This window comes from Aspergillus nomiae (assembly GCF_001204775.2).
Source record: "Aspergillus nomiae NRRL 13137 chromosome Unknown contig00476, whole genome shotgun sequence".
NCBI lineage: Eukaryota > Fungi > Ascomycota > Eurotiomycetes > Eurotiales > Aspergillaceae > Aspergillus > Aspergillus nomiae.
This window is the reverse complement of record NW_015378531.1, coordinates 1-23867: the sequence shown is the minus strand read 5'-3', so window position 1 is coordinate 23867 and position 23867 is coordinate 1. Positions and strand designations below refer to the sequence as shown.

The 23867-nt window shown below is 50.1% G+C and overlaps 9 protein-coding genes across 9 annotated transcripts; 4 read left to right on the top strand and 5 right to left on the bottom strand.

Annotated features, from left to right (window-relative positions):
• Positions 1 to 416: 416 nt before the first annotated feature.
• ANOM_009227 (monooxygenase) lies at positions 417 to 2256 on the bottom strand (the record flags this gene model as incomplete). Its single annotated transcript, XM_015554483.1, has 6 exons — positions 417 to 838; positions 908 to 1228; positions 1288 to 1424; positions 1475 to 1892; positions 1948 to 2067; positions 2142 to 2256. 6 exons carry the CDS (start codon positions 2254 to 2256, stop codon positions 417 to 419), a joined length of 1533 nt encoding a protein of 510 aa, XP_015402154.1.
• Positions 2257 to 4123: 1867 nt separating this feature from the next.
• On the top strand, positions 4124 to 6251 carry ANOM_009226 (isocyanide synthase family protein; the record flags this gene model as incomplete). Its single annotated transcript, XM_015554482.1, has 4 exons — positions 4124 to 4538; positions 4599 to 4984; positions 5053 to 5693; positions 5786 to 6251. 4 exons carry the CDS (start codon positions 4124 to 4126, stop codon positions 6249 to 6251), a joined length of 1908 nt encoding a protein of 635 aa, XP_015402153.1.
• A 147-nt stretch (positions 6252 to 6398) lies between these two features.
• ANOM_009225 (putative G-patch domain protein) lies at positions 6399 to 10555 on the bottom strand (the record flags this gene model as incomplete). Its single annotated transcript, XM_015554481.1, has 8 exons — positions 6399 to 7439; positions 7493 to 7839; positions 7889 to 7949; positions 8003 to 8205; positions 8258 to 8333; positions 8534 to 8836; positions 8897 to 8991; positions 9736 to 10555. 8 exons carry the CDS (start codon positions 10553 to 10555, stop codon positions 6399 to 6401), a joined length of 2946 nt encoding a protein of 981 aa, XP_015402156.1.
• An 823-nt stretch (positions 10556 to 11378) lies between these two features.
• On the top strand, positions 11379 to 13140 carry ANOM_009224 (phytoene desaturase family protein; the record flags this gene model as incomplete). The annotated part of the gene is made up of 3 exons (XM_015554480.1): positions 11379 to 11400; positions 11472 to 11593; positions 11638 to 13140. 3 exons carry the CDS (start codon positions 11379 to 11381, stop codon positions 13138 to 13140), a joined length of 1647 nt encoding a protein of 548 aa, XP_015402152.1.
• A 97-nt stretch (positions 13141 to 13237) lies between these two features.
• ANOM_009223 (phytoene synthase) lies at positions 13238 to 15254 on the bottom strand (the record flags this gene model as incomplete). Its single annotated transcript, XM_015554479.1, has 6 exons — positions 13238 to 14057; positions 14119 to 14409; positions 14461 to 14634; positions 14683 to 15029; positions 15079 to 15178; positions 15232 to 15254. 6 exons carry the CDS (start codon positions 15252 to 15254, stop codon positions 13238 to 13240), a joined length of 1755 nt encoding a protein of 584 aa, XP_015402151.1.
• Positions 15255 to 15737: 483 nt separating this feature from the next.
• ANOM_009222 (carotenoid oxygenase family protein) lies at positions 15738 to 17632 on the top strand (the record flags this gene model as incomplete). The annotated part of the gene is made up of 3 exons (XM_015554478.1): positions 15738 to 15769; positions 15824 to 16460; positions 16511 to 17632. The coding sequence occupies 3 exons, from the start codon at positions 15738 to 15740 to the stop codon at positions 17630 to 17632; spliced, it is 1791 nt and encodes a 596-aa protein (XP_015402150.1).
• A 104-nt stretch (positions 17633 to 17736) lies between these two features.
• On the bottom strand, positions 17737 to 19098 carry ANOM_009221 (uncharacterized protein; the record flags this gene model as incomplete). The annotated part of the gene is made up of 5 exons (XM_015554477.1): positions 17737 to 17757; positions 17813 to 18147; positions 18210 to 18401; positions 18454 to 18540; positions 18600 to 19098. The coding sequence occupies 5 exons, from the start codon at positions 19096 to 19098 to the stop codon at positions 17737 to 17739; spliced, it is 1134 nt and encodes a 377-aa protein (XP_015402155.1).
• A 1381-nt stretch (positions 19099 to 20479) lies between these two features.
• ANOM_009220 (isoamyl alcohol oxidase) lies at positions 20480 to 22482 on the top strand (the record flags this gene model as incomplete). The annotated part of the gene is made up of 5 exons (XM_015554476.1): positions 20480 to 20554; positions 20609 to 21000; positions 21052 to 21256; positions 21316 to 22242; positions 22294 to 22482. 5 exons carry the CDS (start codon positions 20480 to 20482, stop codon positions 22480 to 22482), a joined length of 1788 nt encoding a protein of 595 aa, XP_015402149.1.
• A 235-nt stretch (positions 22483 to 22717) lies between these two features.
• ANOM_009219 (uncharacterized protein) lies at positions 22718 to 23693 on the bottom strand (the record flags this gene model as incomplete). Its single annotated transcript, XM_015554475.1, has 5 exons — positions 22718 to 22983; positions 23078 to 23187; positions 23277 to 23415; positions 23469 to 23577; positions 23631 to 23693. 5 exons carry the CDS (start codon positions 23691 to 23693, stop codon positions 22718 to 22720), a joined length of 687 nt encoding a protein of 228 aa, XP_015402157.1.
• Positions 23694 to 23867: the final 174 nt, after the last annotated feature.

Here is a 23867-nt window from a genome sequence, read left to right as displayed (position 1 = left end):
TATGTTTTTTCATCCATTTATTTTTGAATGCTAGATCTATCTTTCCTAGCATCAGAGTATATTTAGCGTGGTGACTATGAATGAACCCACCTGTGATCATGGCCGGTTGTATGCGGTGCTATATTATCCGCCTCACTGTTGACCGTCAGTACCACATACAACCAGATGAGCACGTCATCCAATTCCAGTGTCAGCGCGAGTAGGCGGAGCCATATGAGTCTCGGTTGTTTCGGTCATGGAATGTGTGACAACAGGCTCCACATATGGGTCCAATACGCTTGAAACAGTAGATGAGGGCGGTCTTCAGATCTCACTCAACCTGGACGACGATACCTTCAAGACAACTAGGCCGTCCTTTTACTACGGATACTGTAGGAAAGTCTTCAAACGTGCATGTCCATTGTCCAAACTCTCTATCAACTGAATACCGACGCCAGATACTGCACCCAGTCCTTCCCCACATACCCAATATACAAGTCCGGTCTGACAACCACAACTGCGCCTTCGTCGCTCTTCACCCATTCCGCACGGAACTCATGTGTAAGGGTAGTGAGACGATGATTTTGGTTATGGATATGCCATATCTCTGCTTTCTGCTGCAGCTCAATAGCCTGTTCAAAAGAGGCAGGCTTCTCATTCCCAATGAACAGAACCTTGAATCTCCCATACCCAAACAGCTCGTATAACCGAGCCCGAGACTGCTCCTCGGCATTGGCTTGAGATGATCCTACAGGAAGCTGGGTAACCCAGAGATCCGGGCAACGGTTCCCAGCAGTGAAGTCGCCGTAGCTCGAGTCGACTACCAATGGGGTAGTAGAGGAGTAGGAAACCCCCATGCCTGTAGATTATACAATTAGGATGAATTTAGGACTGAAAAAGGTGAGAGTGAAGTGAATAGTGACCATACCTGTAATGTAGCCCGCATTCTTCTCAATGATCTCAACATACTCCAAAGCAGTCTTGACGGTGGTCCGCACCAGCTTCGCAGCAACGTCAATAACGGCTGAGGCTGTGGCACGACGCTCTTCATCGTAGCTCTTCAGTAACGTAGAGCCTCCATGTCCCTTGGCCACAAAGGCGACCCTCCATATGAGGTTGAATGCGTCCGCGATCCCGGTGTTCAGACCCTGGCCGCCGTTGACGGCGTGAACGTGCGCGGCATCGCCCGCAAGCAAAATGCGACCATTTCCATCTTTAGAAATGAAAGTGCTGGCTACTCTTTCCTTGACTAGATTGTTGTGTTAATATTCATGTGCGACTCAAGAGTGAAACACGCGCAGTACATACTTTCGAAGGTGCTAAACCACTCGGTCTTCTTAAACTCAACTTTATGTGGAGCCATATGGTCTCGGATGGAGGCTTCAGCATTTTCTTGTGTGATTTCTCCATCTAGCAAGATGTAGAAGCGGTTCATACCGCGTTCGCTACATGCATAGTTAGACTAATGGTCGGTCGACGAACTCTGACGACTTACCGAGGGATCCACGCAACGCGCGATTGTCCATCCTTCTGAAAGGTAATGATCTCAGGGCAGGACGGAAAGTCCGTCTCAATAAAGGTGTCCAGAACGGCCCAGACCATCTCGGGCTTAGTTCCAGTAAAGGGTATCCCCAGGGTGGTGCGCACGAACGAGCGCGCCCCGTCTGCCGCAATAGCATACTTGGCTGCTATCGTCCTTCCCTTGTCTGTCGTCACCACAACGCCGGATGTGGTCTCTTCGATGCCATTGACCTGCGAGTTATAGTCGACCGGGATGTCAAGTTGGTGAAGGAGAGCCTCCTCAACCTGTGACTGGCCGATCATGAGGAAGTTGGGACGATGGGTGTGTTTCAGCGATGTCCACCATTGGTTTTGTTGAGAGGTAAACTGTCCCGCTTCGAATGTTGAGCTTGCTAAGGGTGGGTGTTAATCAAATTGAATTTCTCGCTGAGGCTGGAATTAACGCACTGTTGCATTTCAAGCCAAAGGGCTCGAGGAAGGGCAAGGTTTTCGTCACTTCGAGGTATTGTTGGGTTCTGGCGTTTAGGGCATCTGCGCGGCCGAGTTTCAAGGCGCCATCCTTGGCATCTGAGATCAGAGCTAGTTAGCATGCTTGACTTCGACTCATTGGCATGTTAACTCAGTGTGTAGAGACTGCTCACCGATGATGTACACTGAGAGTCCCAGGGCTCTGGCAAGAACGGCCGACAGTAAACCTGTTGGGCCGCCACCGACGATAACCAGATCGACGTCGAATGTTGATGAGTTGTTCTCCATTGTGAATTTGCACGACTATTGCGCTAGTGAGATGCTCCAAACAGAAGGAAATCGAGACGATTTAAGAGCAGCACCCAAGAGTCTGGAACGAGAAGGATCGTATGATATGCGCCAGGGTGGTTCATCTTTCCTGAATCTGGGAAACACGACGATATACGTACTACATCTACAGGGCTGGGCATCGGCATTAGGCCACGCGAGACACCCAGCGAACAGCCCAGCAGATGGATCAGCTAATCTCAAGCCCCTGCAGGGCTACGACCGCGGCGGTATTCCGCTAGTGGATTGTCTTATCTGATGAGATGTGGCCTGTGATGACAAATGTCCAAATCACCCGGTAGTGAACTAATCGTTTCATTGCAAAGTCTAATTAGGTAATTAAAGCTCCCTTCGGCTGTTCTTCTCTGGCATCGATGGTCCTGGTGGGTCTGACCCTGGCTGTGCTCATCGTCTCGGTCTTCCTTGGCGATCTTGGCCACTGTCTGGACTCTGGACGCAGGAATGATACAGAATTGGGCAGAATTCGACTGTGGCGGACATGAGACGTCAACTGTCAGGGGTTCGCCACGGACCATTGTCGTGTCGAGACCCGGGGCCGGGAGAAATCTCCCGACTGCAAAATCTGAAGCAGAGATTGCAGGCGTGAGCCAAGTGGAGCAGAGGTTGCATTAAATTTGGGGTTGACGGGCACTAAAGCTTAGCGGAAAGGCTCGGTCACGTTAGACTACGCGCTAAAGACACCCGTTGAACGCAGGGCTTTAGGGCTAAACTCCCTGAGGGCAGTCCCTCCGTACCCTACTCGATAGCAGAGCAGTAGTCCCGGTTGGAGACCGTCGGGCTCCTACGATCGCAATACTATAGATTATATTAACCCAAGGCTTTGCCACACCTACGGCGCATGCCTTAGTCCAGCCTAACGAAGCTAGCAAAGCTAACACGGTGGATATGCGCTCTTCCGGCTTGCCATGCTGGGAAAAGTAATGATCCGCCACTTCAGCTTGAAGCCATGGTAGTTCCACTGAAACAGGTCCGTCCCAGCTCGCGATATGCATTATATCGCTCACTATCTAAAGATGACACCGCTCATCTAATGCCTCAGAGGAGGACCGTGCCAAGACCCAACATCCCGAGTCTTTCGGCGCTTGGCGAGACGGTACGGGTGCCTGGAATGCTACCACGGTCCGGGGTACACCCCTTCAATAAGGCCTTCTAGATCTCGATGCCGTCTACACTGCCTTTTACGACGGCAGGATCCATACGTCTGGCAGGCTGTGCAACAGCTTCAAATCCCGTTCTCATAGATCGTACCACGGCTTGCCGGAATGTCGGGATGGAATCATGAGGCAGTGCTCTGTAGTAAACGCTCTCGGGACGGTATCTTGATATAGCATATCCACTCGGGGCCTGAATCGAATCGTAGAAGCTATACTGGTGTGGGGTCTGCCTCGAAGCTAATTGGCTTACGGCAGTGCTTGGTTCATTCTTCAGGATGCAAAGCTCTACCTAGTGGGAGCCCCAGGGTTGTCTAGTTCAGACGCTACTGGATTACCTGAGCAGCGCGGAAAATCCCGCTGTAATCTCGTTGAAGGGTCAGGGCAGGGCTGCAGGAAGCCCTCATCATATGATAATCAGTCCGTGCTCCATGGAAGGCTACTCCAGTCGATCTGATTGGCAAGGGTTGACTAACTTCTGTTAATTTTGTCAGTAAACATGCGTTTTATTGCATCGAATCGTCCTTGGCTAAGTGACCGTCACTCGCAGGAGTATAAATATATCTCTTTCGCACCATGATGCCGCGATCACCTCAAGGAGGGACAGGTTAATCAACTAGTCTTGCATTTTCACTTACACTTCCTAAGAGAACAACATGAGCGCAGCAGCAGTTCAGACTCCACTCGCCCCGACGAGCTTCTCGTCACTATCCCCCGTCGAGTCCATTGTCTTCGATGCAAAGGCACTCCAAAAAGCCACGGAAATCTTGAACGTCATCTATCGTTATCGCGCACCCGTTCCCGAATCCGTACAGGATCGCAGCGATGAAGGAACCCTGAAGTTTCTCCCTCTCATCTATTCGCGAGTGAAGGCTCAGCAGGCGATTCAATTGATCCTCCCGGCCTTTCCATTCAAGTCTCCAAACCGCAACAACAAGGTCCTGGGTGCCTTGCCAGATAAGGGAGAAGAGACTGCCTTGTCACACCTAAATGGCCTGTGCGCGGCGATTACGGATGTCTATGAGCCTGGTGCTATATTGACCATTGCCTCTGATGGTCTTGTATACAACGGTACGCGCATTCATGAGGAAGTATTTCCTACCTAGACGATGTCAAGGCTGACGAAAGTAGACCTCCTAGGAGTGCCCGATTCAGAAGTCTACGCATACGGACAATCTCTTCGACAACTCGTCTCCGACCAGGAATACAAGCACATCCAATTCATTAGACTCCAGCACCTCCTCCACGTGCACGAAGACATGCCCCTTGATGCATCTACCTACGTGAGCCTTGCAGGAACCTTCCGACAGAGATTGGTGGAGAACTACACACCCCTGGACTACGACTGTGCCGCCAGTATCAGGGAGGACAAGGATGTGTGCGCGACCTATCGTGGCTATATCAAGTTCCTCACCAAGGACCTGGAGCACACGTTTGTCGATGATGGAAGCGTTTCGAAGCGCTCCCACAAGCAAAAGCTCGAGTCGATCGCCAAGGAGATGATCGTCCGTGGCAAGGTAGGTCGTTGTGTCCTGACACACCGAAAGGATAGCGCAAGTCCGACTGACTTTGATTTCCCCACTAGGCCTTTGCAGAGGCAATTCGGAAGAACTACGCAGACCATATCCGTCTATCGATTCATCCATCCGCCGGATCTACTAAGATCTCAATCAAGGTGTTGCCACTGGCTCTCCATGCCGTGACGCCCTGGCACTCCTCTCCATGCTTCACCGTCGACGGACGAATCGAGTACGGCATGCGCGAGGTATTCGATAGCCGCGACGACGTGGAGTTAGTACATAAGAACGGAAGACCATGGTACTACCGCGTCAAATCGGACCTGTACACCTGGTCTGAGCCGGTGGAGATCGAGCCGCAATACCCTTGTGGCCTGATCATCCGACCCACAGAGAATAACATGTCAGTTACGCACCTGGACATGCTCAAGATCCGTGAACTAGCCCAGGAGAACTCCCCCTTGATTCTCCGCGGCTTCAACGACACCCGTGACAGAGACCTGTATCTCAAGAAGGCCGAGGAAATGGGAACTCCCATGCCCTGGAAATTCGGCTTGATACTGGAGGTCAAAGACCACGGGTCTGAGTCCCAGGGTCTCAACAACGTGCTATCTGCCGAGTGGATGCCGTTCCACTATGATGGTCTTTTCAAAGTTAAGAAGGAGATCGATGCAGATGGGAAAGAAGTCACTGTTTCTTGTCCGCCCAAGTGAGTGCAACCAACCCTACTTACTATCCTTGCGCGATATATTGTGTAAGAAAAAAATATACATGAACTCGTCTAACCAAGTCCAACCCCAGGTTCCAATTCTTCACCGGCATGACCCCCTCTCCAAAGGACACCGGCTTCACGCTCTTCAGCGCCTCCCACCTTATCTGGCACTACCTTCCCCAAAACTACACGCTGGAACAGCTCGCAAAGCTGTCCTGGACAGTGAGAACTGTTTCCTTCGATGAAGCCAAAATCACCGACTTGCCCCTCGTCGAGCCTCACTTTGCTCACAACCGACCCTGTCTTCGGTACCATGAGCCTTGGCCTCAAGAGAAAACGGCCTTTGATCCAACATACGTCACGATCCAGGACGTTCCCAACTCCACAGAGATATGCCAGATGCTGGATTCTTTGCTTCATGATCGTCGTGTTGCTTATTGGCATTCGTGGGAGGAGGGCGACTGGGTGATCAGTGATAATGTGACTATGATGCATACGCGCAGCTCGTTTACGGCCGAGTCGGATCGGTGTTTGAGGAGGATTCATGTTGACTGATTGCTTGATTCAATGTATTGATATGGTTTTCTGGTGTAGATATTTTGCTTGATTGTTGTGTTTGAGTTTTCATGCGGATGTGTTCGACTGGTCTGAACTTGATGTCATGAATTTCATTGTGGTTAGCTATTGTACAAGGTATTACAACTATTTCTCCATTTGCTCGTAGCGCTCCCGTGCAGTCTGCCTTGTCTTTTCCAAGAATTCATCGTATCTCCCGCGGGTATTGCGTCCTGCTTCTTCGACTGCATCTCCCAATTTGCCTCCCTGTGCTCCTAGACCAACACCCTGCGCGTAGACCTCGGTGGCAATAGGAGCAGTCATGCCAGTGCCCTGAGCACCCAGCCCTGTTCCAGCAGACCATCCCATCTTGCTGAGAAGAGAAGCACCCTTCGACGTGGACTCCACTGGGGGTTCTTCTTCCTCCTTTGGTGGAGGCGCGCTCTTCTTAGCTGCAGCCTTGGAGCTGCCGAATGCCTGTCGGCGTTCCCTGGCACGGTCGCGGTACTCCGGTGTCTGCTGGGCAATACCATGTTTGATAAGCTTCCCCATCGCCTTGGCTTTTAGCTCCTCATCTTGCAAGTTACTCTGGTGCAGCTGACTGAGTCGTTCGTGGCGGTTGACCTCCGCGGAGCTCTTGAATTGGCGCATGCAGAGATAACAGCAGTTCCGACTGGGGTCCGCATAGGACTGGGCTGGTGGAGCGCCAGGATCCATGGCCGAGGCCCCTTGATCCGGGCCACTTCCGGCGTCATCAGGGTCCTTCTTCTGAATGCCATGTAGCTCTGCGTGCCGATTGCTCCAGAATTGCAAATGCGACGGCATCGCAAGCTTCTTGGCGCCGGCAGTGGCTGAGTTGTCTGCTTTCCTCTTCTTAGTTTTGTCTGTGTCTTTATGAGCCTTTCCCTGTGTTTCTGGCTGGTCAGGCTGGTCGTTCTTCAACAGCATTTGGTTATTGTCACTGTCGCCAGTCGACACTGTGAGCTCTGTAACGTAAGCCTCCTCATCCCAGTACATTAGCTTTAAGGATGGGTTATTGAGAGGGCTGAATGTGAACCTCTCCGTACGCGCCGAGGGATTGATCACGGGAACAAAAACACCAGCGTGAATGTAGCTCACAAGCACTGGCCTTGATGATATGGTGAACTTCTCGAACGAGTTGAGACGTGTAACAGCCGCTTGAGCATCCTGGAGAGTCTCGTAAGAACGACTATACGAAATCGGAAGGACGAGTTCCTTACCTGGATAGTTGCAAATTCCGCAAATCCGTAACGCCAGCTTTCATTGCTTTTGCGATCTCGTACTAGCAGCACACGGCGGATAGACCCGTCCCGAGCTCCCAGGTTTGAATCGCCAGTAGTGGAAGCCACTTTAGCCCCTTTCTTCTGATTTCCTGATGTATTTTCAGCATTGCTAGCTGGTCGGTATAGTTTAGCAACTCCTTTGGCGAGAAGTTCTTCTGTCACGGTGGGCTCCAGTCCTCGGAACAAGAGAAACTGCGAGGGCTGGTTTTCAGGAGCAGCATCATTATCACCATTATTCTCAACCTTGGGAGCAGCGATTCCAGGAGGACCCGTCGGACCGGGTTCTGTGCTCGTTAGCAAGATAATAATAGCCAGTGAGGTGAAGTTACATACCAGGTCGGGGGGCTTGACACCGGAAACATTTTGAACGTGTAGAGTAATTGACTATCGCACACTGCATAGAGACATATTAGCCGCGTTTCTGGCAGTGTGTAGTGTACTACGCACGTTCTTGCAAGTCCAATCCCCCTCGGCTCTGGCGCGAGCACGATCCTCTCTCTCCCGGCTATATGCGATGCGGACTTTGGTTCCACGGTCATCCTGACCAGCGCTAGGACCGTAGAAGTAAATGGACGGAAAATTGCGCTCAACAAAAACGCGCGAGTAGTTGAGGTCACGGAATCGGAGAAAGCCGAGCTGTCGGGATATTTCTGCAAACCGTCAGGACATCCGCGGATTACATCAAAGGCGCATCAATCTTACTCGTCTGCCGATCACGAATCACCCGAACTTCCTCAAGACCTTCAATATGATAGCCGTCTCTGAGTTCATTCGTAATCTGTTCAACACGTCGACCGGAATCACCGGTGACATGCACATCTCAGCCTCTTGTTACCAAAACGGTGCATTGTGGAGCGCAACTCTGAGCTTCCACGTGCAATGAAATCTCAGGGGGAAGGAGTGTTCCAACGTCTTCTTCCGTCATGTCCACCGGCAAGCCATCCATCATCACTTCTCTGCTTTCTTGTCCGTAGTAACGGCCTCGTCGCTGGCTTCGACTCCGACTTCGACTGTGACTTCTGCTCCGACTGTGGTATCCGGGCGAGCGATAACCTTCGCGGTCGCGATCTCTGTATGCCGGCCTCCCGCGCCGGGGCGGAGGCGATCTAGACGAGCGTCGTCGATAGTCATCACGGTCCCGACTGTGGTAACGAGGTCTGGAATCCGGGCCGTCTCTGGGGTAATCGTGTCTTCTGTCCGAGGCAGGCCCTCGTGGGGGAGAGCGCGGAAGATCTTTTGACCCGAGAATACAGTTAGCAGTTGTCGAGTCGGAGAGAGACACTGTACGGCTTTTCTTCAAGCATCCACGCCTATGCTATCGTGCGGGGAGGAGCGTAATACCGCCAGGAGAGCGCGAGCGCGAACGGTCGTCGTACATGCGGCCGTCCCTATCGTCACGGCGCGGATAGGGCCGGTGGGAAGCACCCGGCGGAAATCTATTATCGTCAGGAGGTAAACGAGACATGATGGAGTGACATGCGAAATATTATGAAAGGTGATGCATGCGCAAGACTCGAGCGTTTCGAGGGAGAACAATCGATAAGTCCGCGGCAGAATTCCACACCGCCTGTCTGCCCAGCGGATTCGCGTCCGCCTTTCCCAATTGGGCGGCATATAGTTCAACAGCCTTAAAACTCCGAATTGAAGCTAGCAAACTTCTGAAACGAACTATCTGTAATTTGCTGTACTAAAACCTTTTGATTAAACCAATAATGTGTTAGCTGCTTAAAGCTCAATTTGCTGCTTTATATGATCCTGGCGAGTGAGGTTATCTCAGAACGAACCCAGGGGACGGAGGTTGATTATATCTTCAGTTACAGTCCTTATAGACTTGTTGGAAGACCATGGATGCTGTCAAGTCTGTGTAGTAGGATTGAAATTGTGTTGGAGGTATTTAAATGCTGCATGAAGCCTGGACGGGCAATCAACAACAGACTTAGGCACATGTATACCACAGGAATGTTACGCTTTAAAAGAGAGAAATATGATAAAGATTTATAATCCAATGAACTCCAATACTTTCTATTTCATACAGAAGCCAGGGATTCAGTTTATATAACACCATAAGCCCTGAGACAAATAAGCGCTGTCTCCTTTTATTTCCTTGTCTCAAGCGCCTTTCCCAATTGATTGCCAAGGTCTGAGGCGCTTTATGTTGAATGACTTCTACTCTATCCAACCATGTTGCCTAAGCCATGCTTCACACATTGACGGCCAATTAGAAACAGGTAGATTCTCCGTGTCGATGGCGAAGCCATGAGGCGCATCCGCAAAGACATGAAGCTCAACAGACCCTCCGCTCTTGGTTATGCCCTCGGCAAGACGATAAGCGTTGACGACAGGGACAACCGGGTCATTATTGGAATAAACAATGAATGTGGGCGGGGCCGGGGATTTGAGCTGGACATCTGGCTGTACTGAGTCGTATAGAGCTTGCTTCTCTGCAGGCGGAAGGGGTGGCTTATTTGCAATGATGGTACGGCCGGCAGCGTTTGTCGAGATTGGTCCATATCCAAGAATAGCAAACTGAGCTTGGGGGATGTCTGGATCGGGTGATATCCATTCTTGAGGATATTGGGCCAGAAGTGCAGCTCCGAGGTGACCTCCAGAAGAGAGGCCGCATATACCCTGTCCCTCCGGTGCGTGCCCGGACTCCGCCATCATTTTGAACGCGCGTCTGGCATCATCTAGAGGCGCTTGAGCTCCAGTACGAGCGGTGGGAAACCGGTGGACAAGCACAAAGGCGTAGAACCCAAGGCTGGCTAGCCATTTCGCAACCGCGATGCCTTCCCGACCAACCATGAGCTGAACGTAGCCGCCGCCTCCAAGAATGAGTACTCCCCTTCCATTGCCCTTGACTGGACTGTAACCAAGGAGAAAAGGACGCTCGACTTCAGCGATGACTGCTTGCCCTAGATCGCCTCCTGGTGCCTCAAGTTTGAAGGCTCCATCCACTGAGCCCTCCTCCCACAGAGGCCAGCACAGGTCAGCCTCTAGCATTATGGCGTTATCAAGGTGAAAACGAAAATAATCCTTGCAAGAAGTTGTCTTGATGAAATTGATACTTGTGCGGGGATTGAAATTCTAGATTAGGGTGGGCCTCGCGGTAACATCAACCCGAAAGCCCGGATACTTCGCAGACTTCTCATTTCTCACTCTGTTGGATGTCGCATTGCGTCCAAGTTAGGGTTTACCAAAGAAGACAATATACCAGGCTTGCAAAAGGAGTTGTGGCCTTGTTAAAACAACACAAATGTATAGACATCAGCTATTGGCCCCCAGTATCATTGTGCCAAGGCATTTCAATCCTAGATCTTTGACAAGGGTTCCATCAACTACGCTGTAGACTGTAGTTTCGGTATGGTGTACGCGATATTATCCAGTTGGCATGCATGGTAGGGTGACTAGCATCAACTCCATGAAACTCCCCGCCCCTTTTGGAATCAGCTTGCGGCATCAACTTAGTTGGCCATTTAAAAAAGCTCTTTGGTAACTACCGTATCAGTTAGTCCGAAATGACCACAGTTGCCAATGCATTGATCCAAAAAGCCTCTCAAGTTCTTATTATGAATATTAATGCAGTCAAAATAATTTGTGACGCAAGAGGTTGCCAGTCCCGTCATCCATAAATCTTGATTTTGGAAAGCTTCAATAGTGATGAAAACGTCATACATATACTTGACTTGAGAGAACAAGATAGCAAATGGATTGTTTAGAGATACTAGGACATCATTCACTTCTCTCGTAGAAAGAGAGCGGCATGAAATAGGATTGCTTTCCCTAAAACTTCGGGCTAACCAGCAGAGCCCTTCAATCTGTGGCGATGGCCACCGTGATTATTGTTGGTGAGTTTGGCTTCTAACCTATGTTCTCCATTTCTATTACCACTTTATCAAGGCCCGACTAATAGTCTCAGGTGCTGGCACCGGAGGGATCGCCACAGCAGCACGACTGGCTCAACAAGGGTTCCGTGTCAAAGTTGTAGAAGAACACGGATTCATTGGAGGCCGATGCTCCATTATCTCTAAAGACGGCTATGTATATGTCACCCTGAAGTGAAATGATGTATCTAACAACACAAGCGCTTCGACCAAGGCCCGTCATTGCTGTTAATGCGCGAGGTCTTCGAAGAGACCTTCGAGGATCTCGGTGCCTCGCTAAAGCAAGAAGATATCCGTCTCATCAAATGCGAGCCAAACTATTGTGTTTGGTTCCCCGACATGGATATCATCGAGTTATCGACCGATCTCACACGCCTGAAGGAGCAGATCCAACATCACGAAGGTCCGGATGGGTTTCCCCGTTTCTGTGCCTTCTTGAACGAGGCCGGCACTCACTATAACCTGTCACTTGCGCATATGCTACGAAAGAGTTTCCCTCGGTTGCTGAGTTTGCTACGGTGGAATGTATTGAAATCACTGATTTTCATCCATCCATGGACGAGCACATACGCTCGAGCTGCGCGATATTTCTATTCAGAGAAGATGCGGCGCGTGTGGACTTTTGGTAGCATGTACATGGGTATGAGTCCATACCGGGCTCCGGCGACGTATTCGCTGCTACAATATATTGAGACGGTAGATGGAATATGGTATCCAGAGGGGGGTTCCAAAGAGTATGCTCACTCCATCCCGTCAATACACTCATCTACTAACCTAAACAAGGTCCTAAGAGCTCTAGCAGATATCGGACAGCGATCCGGAGTGGAATACATCCTCAACAGTCCCGTCAAATCTGTCCTACTCAATCACAGGGATCGCTTCGCAAAAGGCATCCTTCTGGAAGATGGCGAAGAGCTTTATGCTGATTTAGTCGTGATCAACGCTGACCTTGTCTACGCATACAACGAACTCCTTCCAAAGACACGCCGGTTGAACGACCTGAAAAAAAGGCCCACATCGTGCAGTAGCATCTCATTTTTCTGGTCTTTCGATGAGAAACTGCCTCACTTACGAGCACACAATATCTTCCTAGCTGAGGAGTACCGGGGAAGCTTTGATGCCATCTTCGAGGAACATCGTATCCCAGACGAACCGTCATTTTATGTTAATATACCGAGTAAGATCGATTCAACCGCTGCACCGCCTGGTAAAGAGGCTGTTGTCGTCTTGGTCCCCGTGGGCCATTTGACATCGGAAAATGGAGGACAATTGGAACAAGAGAAATGGGATACCCTAGTATCTCAAACACGCGAAATTATCTTGGACACTATCGAGGCTCGCACGGGGTTACAAGGCTTGCGGTTCAAGCTGGTTCACGAAATGGTTGAGACGCCGCTTACTTGGGAAAAGAAATATAATCTCGACCGTGGTGCGATCTTGGGCCTTTCGCACTCGTTCTTTAATGTGCTCAGCTTCAGGCCAAAGACCAAGCATCCGGACATTGAGCGGCTTTATTTTGTTGGAGCCAGCACGCATCCGGGGACAGGCGTTCCTGTTTGTCTGTTAGGGAGCAAGCTTGTCGCTCAGCAAATAGTGGAAGATTGGAACATGGAAATTGAGCAGAAACCTCGAATGGGGTTAATATTGACAGTAGTGATGGCTCTGTTGGCTCTGGTGGTGTCTGTTTTCTGGAAGCAGCATTAGGTATACGACGAAGATGAAAATGGTGAGGCAATTCAAAGACTTCTCTATGAGACATCTAAATTCACACTCCGAGAATCTAATAGAAAAGTAATCCAGACTACTGTCTCAAGGACATAGCCCGATAAACAACCCACAAGCGTGTTCCAATTGGAAGCTTTAACTTGCCCCCGAGGGTTCCTGGCCTCATGCCCCGTCTCAAAGCTGCTCCTATCTCCAGATAGCTATCAACGGTCGCGTAAAAAGGCCCCTGCACCTCTTCCGGCAGAAATTTGATCTCTTCTCGAGCTGAAGCACTGAGAAAGTCGGCCCTATCAAGTACTCTATCTCGTACTAAGTGCAGCCGAGGATCTGTAGAGGAAGCGAGTACATCAGCAGGACTCAGCCCCTGATCATTTAGCCATGTTGTGGGTAGATATACCCGGTTAATCGCAGCATCGCGAGTAATATCACGGGCCACATTAGTGTATTGAAGAGCTTGGCCCATCCTTTCACCTGCATCCACCACCCGACGACGAAGAAAAACGTTGACCGCAAACTGATGATCCGGAAAGTGATGAACAACTAGACCCAGCATGGATGCCGCTACGGTGCTAGCGACGTGATAGGAATATGCGTCAAGATCGGATTCTGTGACGATAGGGAAGGACCCGGATTTCGCGCCGAAGGCCAAGTCCGTCCGGAAGCCCTTGAGGAGGCCTTTCAGATGCTCCAACCGCAATCGGGATACGGGGAGACTATCAATCGCTGCGATGAGCTCTGGAGGCGCAGTGTGCTTGGCTTCTTCAGAGAATGGAAACAGCTCTGGGTATGAGAACTTGGCTTCAAGGAGTTGATCGCATTGCTCGATTACCCTGCGTGCACTTTCGGTGTCCTGGGCTTCGTCGACTAGGTCGTCTGCTACTCGGAAGAAAGAGTATCTACATATAATACTCGTCAACATATCACGTCAAGTTATCCTAGGAGTACGTGATTACTCACAGCAAGATTAGATCAACCCGAAGCGGTCCTTGAAACATGGCACTTCCCATGTACAAGCTCTGGCTGGAGGCTGCGAGGCGCTCAACTGCCTTTCCCAGACTAGCCACGAATAGTGCGTCTGGATGGTATTTGTTGGTTACAAACTGTGCGAAGACACGGAAATAGGATGGGAAGCTTTGAAGTGCTTCCGATGATTGGGCTAGTTCACAGGTTGCCATTGCAATGGCATAGTCGATACATACTAGACCAAAAACGATCATCATATTGGTGACGAGGAAGAAGAGCACCTCCCTGCTTGGTCAGTATGTTCTGAACCTAGTCATTCACGTTGGTATGGCTTACTCTATATCCATACCACTCCACAGTTGAATACCTAGTTTGGTCGGCACTTCAACAGTCCAAACTCCTTGGTTGATGGAAATTGTGTCCACAGTCCAAAGGAAAAGAGTGGGAAGTGTAACTGATACCATAAGCTCCATTTTGGGAAGTGCCATAATAAAACCAGATGACAATAGCCTAAGATTCGTGTCAGATACGACCAGTTCGCGATGCAAGGGTACTTACCATTGTATCAGAAAAAATGGACCAGCCCATGTGATAATTAGACCAATATAAGTAAACTGTTCTCCACAGCGCAATGCGATAAGTCCAAACAAAGTATTAAGTAGAAGTATCAAAGCTCCAATGATAGTCTCCTTTCGTGCGACTGTACCCAAGTACATCGGCAACACAAGCCTCCGAGTTAGAATTAGATATACCAAGCTGGTATTATAAGTTTGAAGAATGAAGAAAGACACTTCTTCTATAGGGATATCGTATAGCGTCCAGCCTGTAACCCCATCAGGGGCGTAGGTCCAGATGCGATGACGCACTAAGTACGAGTCCCAAGGAATGGTAGCGACGAGAGATATCTAGCTCAACAGTAAGCTCCCTATTCCTGTCTACAGGAACTATACCTACAATGACGAGGGTGGAAATCTTTTGCCAGTCCAGACGTGTCATGAATGGCCAGTAAACAAGTGTCAAGAGCCCCGCTAAGGGTATATTATAGGTGACATGTCTGAAAGGTCAAGTCAGCAATTCCACGATACAACGTGATGAGAGCATACTCACACCAGAATATAGTCAAGTCCCATGGTTCAAATGGAATTGATCTTGATTTGACAATTTCAAGTGAACGTAACTTAGATTCGTGGGAGATGCTTAGGATATTCCTAGTTTATAGCGTGCTCTCGAGAAGACAACACATTTGCGAAGCTAGTCGCCCCTTGCAGTAGACTATAGCCGTTTACATACATAGTTTCCCCACAAAAGCTCTGATTAACCGCTTAATAGCGAAGGACCTGAGGTATCGCCCAGTAAGGGCAAGTCGTGGTGACCGAGCAAACCAAGAGGACAGGAGAGAGTTCAGTCGTGCCAAGCACATACCCAGTTGGGCTCTACAAAAAACAAGCCTTTATAAAGTATGATTTCATATGCCATGAAACGGGCCCGACCACGATATGCTGATCGAAAATGTGTTTTACCTTAAATATCCCGCTTACTGGTTGCCTGGTTTCTCTATCAGTCAGGTTTGTACCTAGGCTAGCAGCACATCTCCCTACGCCAAAGCCGACAACATGACTGGTAAAGAAAAAAGTCGCAAACATCCGTAAGTACGAGTCATATAAAGACGAGTAATTATTCTAATACAGCTCTATCATAGCTACTTCTCCGGAAATTATGCCCCCATCTACACTGTCCAACATGCGCATCCCTGCGAGGTTCAGGGCACAATTCCTGAGGAATTCCTTGGAGGGCAATATGTCCGCAACGGCAGCAATTCTCTTCAGGATGATGATCGCCGCGACCTACACTGGTTTGATGGTGACGGTATGCTCTCTGGTGTGTTCTTCAGGCGCATGCCTGGGTCAAAGTTGCAGCAGCCGTTGTATTCGAATCGGTATATCCTGACGGATGTGCACTGCGCAACGGCGGAGCATCCACACATCAATCCGGTTGTGTCAAGCGTCACCACGCTAGTCAGCCCTATGGCATCTCCATTGAAAGTCTTTATGGGCATGCTGCGGACCATGGCGCTGATGCTCGCCTCCTTTCTCGGACTTGTAGTCCGCCCAATCCGGAGACTTAGCACGGCCAACACCAATATTCTCTATCACGATGGAAGAGTGTTGGCAACCATGGAGACTGGTCCACCAATGAGAGTCTACCTTCCGTCTCTAAACACGGTAGGATGGTTTACAGGGAGCAGAGCCGAGGGAGAGCCCCCTGATGAGATAAGGGGGCCATCTTTCGGTGGACCTGGAATAGAAGGATTCCATAACGAGATGACAATAGCCCATGTATGTCCCCATCTTATTATGATCAACGGACACTAACCCTAGGATACCAGCCTCACAACGATTACCAAACGGGCGAGCTACTACTTTTACATTCGACGTTTATCTTCCCATTTGTACACTACAGCATCATATCTCCTGGATGGACCAGCAAGCACGGGTCATACCTCAACCAGCCCGTTCCCGGCTTCACATCCGGAAAAATGATACATGATTTTGGGGTGTCGCGCAAGCATACCATTATGGTTGACATGCCTCTTGCTCTGGATCCGACGAATATAACCCGCAATAAGCCCGCCATACAGTACGACCCGCAGGGCTGCACCCGTTTTGGGGTCTTCCCTAGGTACTGTCCCGCTCAGATTCAATGGTATGAAACCGATCCTTGTTGTATCTTTCATACCGTGAACAGCTGGGATGAAAGTGTCCCTTGGGGAACACGGGTCCACATGCTTGTCTGTCGGATGAACAGCGTGTCTCCTCTCTACCATATGGGAGATCTAGACGCACCAGCAGAGGCCACTCATCTGAATCCTGAATGTCGGTTGTATTACTACCAGTTCCCAGCGGATGGATCTAACAATATAACCGAGCAATGGGCGCTGTCGGCAATTCCGTTCGAATTTCCCCACGTCCCACGACATCTAGAGATGACAGCCGCCCGATTCGTCTATGGATGTTCCATGAGCGAAGGCAACTTTGTCATGAGACAGAAATCCAGTGTCAAGATTGACTGCCTTGTCAAAATAGACATCCAACGCTTATTGAAAGTGGCCGAAGGCCAACCACCAACTCAGATAAATGGATGTGTTGACCAACGATCTATCAGCGAGATTCTAGCTACGAACAACGTGGATGACCCCATCCAAGTGTTTGCTCTTCCATATGGATGGTACACACAGGAGTGCACATTTGTGCCCCGTAAGGATGGCACCTCTGAAGACGATGGCTGGCTCGTTACGTATGTGTTTGACGAGGCCCAGCTTGATGCGAGCGGTAACGCACCAACAACCTCGCGCAGTGAGCTGTGGATAATCGATGCTCGCAACATGAGAGATATTGTCGCGAGGGTGCTGTTACCGCAGCGTGTGCCGTACGGCATGCATGGGGATTGGTTTTCAGAGGAGCAAATTTTGAATCAGCGGGAGGTAGCTGAGTTTCGCTCTCTCGACTGATGGTAACTAGGCATAGCGTGACAGAGTTTTTGTATATTCTTTTAAAAAAAGTCTATATACAGCATCCACATATGCAAATGATACGCGCCAGAAAGAAACATAAGTCATCTCGAAGAAACCATACTCTGTAAACATCAGTAAGCGTATTCCCAACAAGAGGAAAGAAAGAATCAAACTCACAAACTCCTTAACCATCCTGATCTCCCCACGTGGCTCGTCGTCGGACGTTTTAAACCACGACGTATTCCCAGGGTTATCCTGCCCATCCACACCCCCCGTTATGTGCACATTTTGTCTGTGAGATTCATACCCCAAGTCACGATATGGTTTCATATCGTGCAGTGGGAGGGGCACCTCACTCAAACTCGTTATCAAAGACCGCTTCTTCCGTGCTGATGTCGCACTCCGATCGTAGTGATTCACTGCGTATCCGCTTGATCCGTAGGGATACTGGTTTGTGCTCGAGTTTCGGGAGATAAAGGATTTGAAGGGCGGGAGGCAGCCGACTATGACAGCTACATTGCATTAGCATCTACTTGATCGCTCCTTCGACGAGAGAGAGAGAGAATGGACGCACAGATAGATGATTCAGCGATACTCCATATGGCAAGATTGACTTGGTCCGAGTAGGCTTTCCCGGTGATTTGGACTGCGCGCACGACTGCTATTGCAATGATGATGAATCCGACGCAGAATACGACGCCCAGGCCGATTTTCTGCTGTCTGGTGATCTTCGATTTCACGAGGATGCGGAGGGGGAGACCCATGACTGCGATTGTTAATATTAATGGGGTTAATAAGAATGTGGGAGCGAGTCGTACTCATCAGATCGGTGATGATATCCACAGCGGTACTATAACTGATAGAGATAACGGAGCCTCTGAGATCGGCGGGCTTTGTGCATTTTCCTGACAAGTCAACAGATCAGTCTCTCTTTCGTATTCCGGATGTCAAGCGAAAAAAATACCGAATCTGAAGTAGTCCGACGGAGGGTGGCAGTTGAGTGCCGACGCAATCCAGCACCCAACATACGCTAAGAATGTGAATATGGAGATCGCAGCACATACGCGCCGGTACTTCGGGAGCCCGTCTGAGATCATCCAGAACAAGGCCAGGAAGGAGCCCTTGATACACCAGAGGATGGACCAGAAGAGACCGATAATGACGAACTCCAGGTGAACATAGCGCAGGGCATGATATTTGATGTCTTCTCCGGTGGGGGTTAGAGACATGTAGTAGAGATGTGGCGCTTGTATGGTCTGTAGCACCGCATTTGTGATAAGCAAAGCCAGCCCAAACAGGACAAAGTAATCGTCTGCTAGCAAATGCTTCATGCGCTGCACGCGGATGGCTATACGAATCGAAGTGAATGCGACACCCAGTGCCACACCTGTCCAGGTGACACCAATGAGGCCATTGGCGGACAGGTGGGTTGCTACGCCTTGGGGAGCAGTAAAACTGCTCATGCTGGTCGCATGGGGGTCATTAGGTGGAGGAAAGGTGAAATGTATAAAGAAGAGTGCCAATGCGAAGTGGAAAGCATGGTGATGGCCCTACGATGGGTGTGACTTGGGATATACATGTTAATTTACTCAAATCTTAGATAGGTTCACCGGCGTCATCCTTCACTGCGCATGCGCATGGAGGACAAGGATCCCTCCCCCATCAGAGGATGAGGGAGCTGAATGTACACGACTAGGCTGCAGTAGACCATATCCAAGACCGAGCATCGGCCGCTGGTGCAACTCCAGAGGCCATCAGGGTCCGTGCTGATATGGGGGCCGTTTGTGGGCGGCGGCGAGGACCGCGGACCTAGGGCCCAGATGTTCCGATAATTTATTAAAGCTCGTATAGTCTCACCATCTCAACATAGTGTGTCCCAAATGTTTCGCCATCCCTGTCATTCTACGTAGGGCCCCTTATTAGTTGTCTATATTATGCCGTGTGCTCCAGAATCAAGTACCGCGCATGTCGTGGTGATCCCGAGTCCACGACGGACACCATCTGCCACCCTAGGGTTGTGGATCTCACGGGATATAACAAGACAGAATGTGAGCACAAGCCAATGGTTCACTTATAGAATCTGAGGGCAATGCCAGTGTATAGGGTGCCGTCGCACACTTATCGTTCTTCTTTTGGAAACTTTACGAGAAATCCGCTCAATGGTAATCTAACAGAACAAATTTAATTTGGAGAAAACGGCACTAAATCTAAGCGAAGGGACGGACAACGGACGGGCTCTTTGCCGTCAACTTTAGTCTCCCGTGCCTGCATATCCACCGTACCATGTGGAACTTGGGATGGAGCCAACGTGGCCTGAGGGCTGTCAACTGTTCGAATGGTTTTGCCTAGATTCTCGGAGGTGGGATGTCGCCAAAGCCACAGCTGTGATCATAAGTCAAACACCAGCACGTCTCACATCTATGAAGGCATACAATTCTGAACAAGGCACTTAGATGTATCTGCAAGGCTTCATAAATCAGACAAAATGCGCCACATTGTCGGAGCTAATGAGATGCAAATAACTTTGAGTCAGCATTCAATATACGCCTGGGATGATCCGGGATGCGGCACATCCCGACCTCGGTAGCAGTGAGAGTACCAAAGTGATGTTAATTAATGGCCAGACCAATGTAACACTCTTGGATTGCCCAATCAGACTCTCTTGCGCATGCGAAAAAGGGATTCACAGCGAACGCATGCACAATTCTTGCACAAGTCATGCCGGTTACCTCGCTTCGCTCGTACCCGTAGCCAATAGGGGAGCTATTTAGATTCAATCCCGACCGCAGCTCAGCTTCTCCTTCGTGAACATCTCATACAATAGCTCTGGTTGAACGATTGACCATGCGTTCAACTCTGTGGTCACTATTGGGCCTGGCCGGGTTGGCCTACGCCAACACCGAGGGATCCTGTAAATGCGTGCGTCTTTGAGAGGAACGACATCTCAGACAATTGATACTAACCACACAGCAGACACCTGGAGACTCATGCTGGCCATCTCTCGACACCTGGAATGCGCTCAACGCGTCGGTATCTGGAAAGCTTATTAAGAACACCCCTATTGCCATTTCCTGTTATCCAGGTCCCGACCAGGACGATGCCGAGTGCGCTTATGTCAATTCCCAATGGTCCAATGAAACCTGGCAGGCTCTGTCACCCGTCGGATACGTTTATCCTACCGATGACAGTTGTCCGCCCGTGGATCTCAGTTCGGGACAGAAGCCTGGGAACTGTACCCTGGGACAGGCTCCTGTGTACACTATCAATGCGACAGAGCCGGAAGAACTAGCTGCCGGGATGGTGTTTGCGAAGAAGAACAACATTCGTCTTGTTGTGAGAAACACCGGCCATGACATTCTCGGAAAGTAAGTACGATACCTTGCGATTTAGTGTGACTTTAACTCACCTGGTACAAGGTCTGAGGGCTACGGTGCCCTGCAAATCTGGATCAAGTATATCCAGAAAGGAATTACTTACCATGAAAACTACGTGCCATCGGACCAGTGTAAGGACACAAAGTGGACCGGTGCTGCACTCACGATCGCAGGTGGTTACGTCTGGGCGGACGCCTATCGGGAGGCATTCAAGCGTAACCTGACCATCGTTGGTGGAGGAGACCCTGTAGGTTACTCCCATATTGACATAGTGCAGCTCACAGCTAATCTAACGATTTGCAACAGACTGTGGGCTGTATCGGTGGGTACATCCAAGGTGGCGGCCACTCCCCTGCAAGCCGTGATTACGGTCTAGGGTCAGACCAAATCCTCGAAGCGCAAGTCATGCTCGCCGACGGCACCACCGTAACTGCCAACGCTTGCCAGAACTCCGACCTCTACTTTGCGATCCGTGGCGGCGGCGGTGGCACCTACGGCGTTGTCACCTCTGTAGTGATGAAAGCGTACCCTTCAAAACCAGTGGTGGCACAGTCGCTCGCCATATTGCCCCTGGGGAACAGCACCGATGCCCTTCTGGAAGCAGTTACAGATATCCACACCGAGTACCCAGCCATCTCCGACGCAGGGTTCTCCGGGTACGGCACCTGGTCCCTCAACAGCCCCATGGTAATCATCGGCAACGAGACGGTTGGGTACGTCCATGCCGTGGCAGCGATGGGTAAATCTCGCAAGGACGCACAGGTAGCATTTGCACCTCTGCTGCAGAAGTTGCAGAAGTACAACGGCACCTCGCTTTTTGTTTCGGTCCAGTGGTATGAGTTCCCCTCGTATCCGGCCTACTACATGGCCATGTCTGGGGCGCAACAATCCACTGGCTCGGCGAACTCTGCGCTGACTTCTCGGATGTTCGACAAGGACTCTCTGACCAAGAACCGGGCCTTCCTTCGCAAGATGATCGGTACTATTGCCGGGGCTCCGGAGGAGTACACTATCAACAGCGTGGAGCTGGTCGGTAGTGGAAAGGTTCTGACCGACGGAAAAGACCGCTTCTCGGGGGTGAACCCAGCCTGGCGCTCGACCTACATGGTCAACGTTGTAGCCCGGGGTTGGGCTGACGAGTCAGACGCTGACGCTGTCAAGCATGACATTACCTACAAGAAGGGCGGGGCTATGAGGGCTTTGACCCCGGGAATGGGTAGCTACATGAACGAGGTGAGTTCTTCCTATCTTCTGGAATCCTGACAAAGACTAATATGCTTTTAGGCCGATCGGAACGATCCTTACTGGGCTACTGATTTCTTCGGTGCTAACTACAAGCGTCTGTGTTCGATCAAGCAGAAGTATGACCCGGACAGCCTTTTCTACTGTCCAGCCTGTGTGGGTAGTGAGGCCTGGCATCAGAATAGCCTCCCTGGGAAGGCATATGGTCCTCTTTGTTACGGAAGGAAGTAGATAGTGTCCCTAGGTGGTTTTTTGTTGCTGTACAGTAGCTGTTACAATTAGTAATTCTGTAGTATAGGTTTATGTCTAGATTGTAGCATAGTGATAGGACGACGTGAGCCAGCTCCCAGGTGAGCCAGCTGGATATTAAGAAGTTCGTATTTCTAACTTGCACAATACTATATTAGATATTGGATAGAAGGACCTTAGAAAGCAGCCAAAAGATGAAGCAATATCAGTCCCAGTCTCATACAATAGCAATTCTCTCAAAAGAATCAACTCCTGCCCTGTCCAAAGCCTCCCCTCGCATAACGCCCTCAACATACGCCTCCCCGATCAACACCCATGCATCTTTCCTGCCGACTTGGGCATGAAGCTCAGCGATTTTCTGTTTCAAAGATGCAATTTCCCTCTCAGTATCGACGCCAGAGAGTCGATGTTGTTTCTTAGCACCAGTCTTCCACTCGGAGAGGCGCGCTTCCAACTCTTCCAGCGTATCTCCCAGGCTTTCCACTTGCAGCCTCAAATCCACATCAACATGTCTAAACACATAGGGAACAAATGGCACCGCGTACCAGCATCACCGAATCCCCACATTCCAACCAACTAGGCCCCATCCCAATGAGGCCATCCTTCGTTCTAAACAGACACCGCCAGTTCATAGCAGAATAGAAGGCGTTCTCGTAGCGCTGCGCCTCGGGCGAGATGGGCTCCATACTAGCTTATATACAGTAGGCTATGCGTAGAGCAGGTTGACTGTTTTAATTCCAGCTCAAGTAGCCTTGACTCATACCACATGCACTCACTTGGAATGACGTTCTTCACGACCACACCGTAATCGTTTGAGTGCACCTGGCCGTCTGTCCAGCGGTGGACGATCCAAGGTGCGCAGATGAAAATCAATGATGAGAGCTCGATGGAGCTCAGCGTTCCACAAGATGTTCTCTGGGCGAAGATCCCGGTGGACAACCCCGAAACGACGGATCTTCTTCACTGACCAAGAAAGACGGGAACCCCGTAAGCGTCGGCTTCGCGCGAGACCTTCCCCCAAAGTTTCGGTGCTGTCCCTTTCCCGACAACAGTATATCCAAAGGTGGCACACGTAATCTTGAATATATTAGTGTTATTTGTTTTAGATGCTCTCTGTGTTCAGTTCTTACCTTGTTGCCAAATAAAATGGTGGCTATCAGTTCGTACTGAGGATTCGCACTTGCTCTTGACATTCTAAGGGATCTATTGGCGACTGTCGTCAGTCCCCGCGCTTGGACCCAATTGGAGAACAGTTTGTACAGTAAAACCCCGTTATTACACGGTAATAGCAAAAAATATAAACATCTCTCCACCACCATATATATTACTACTCGACTACTCCAAATTATTGAGAAAATAGTAAAATA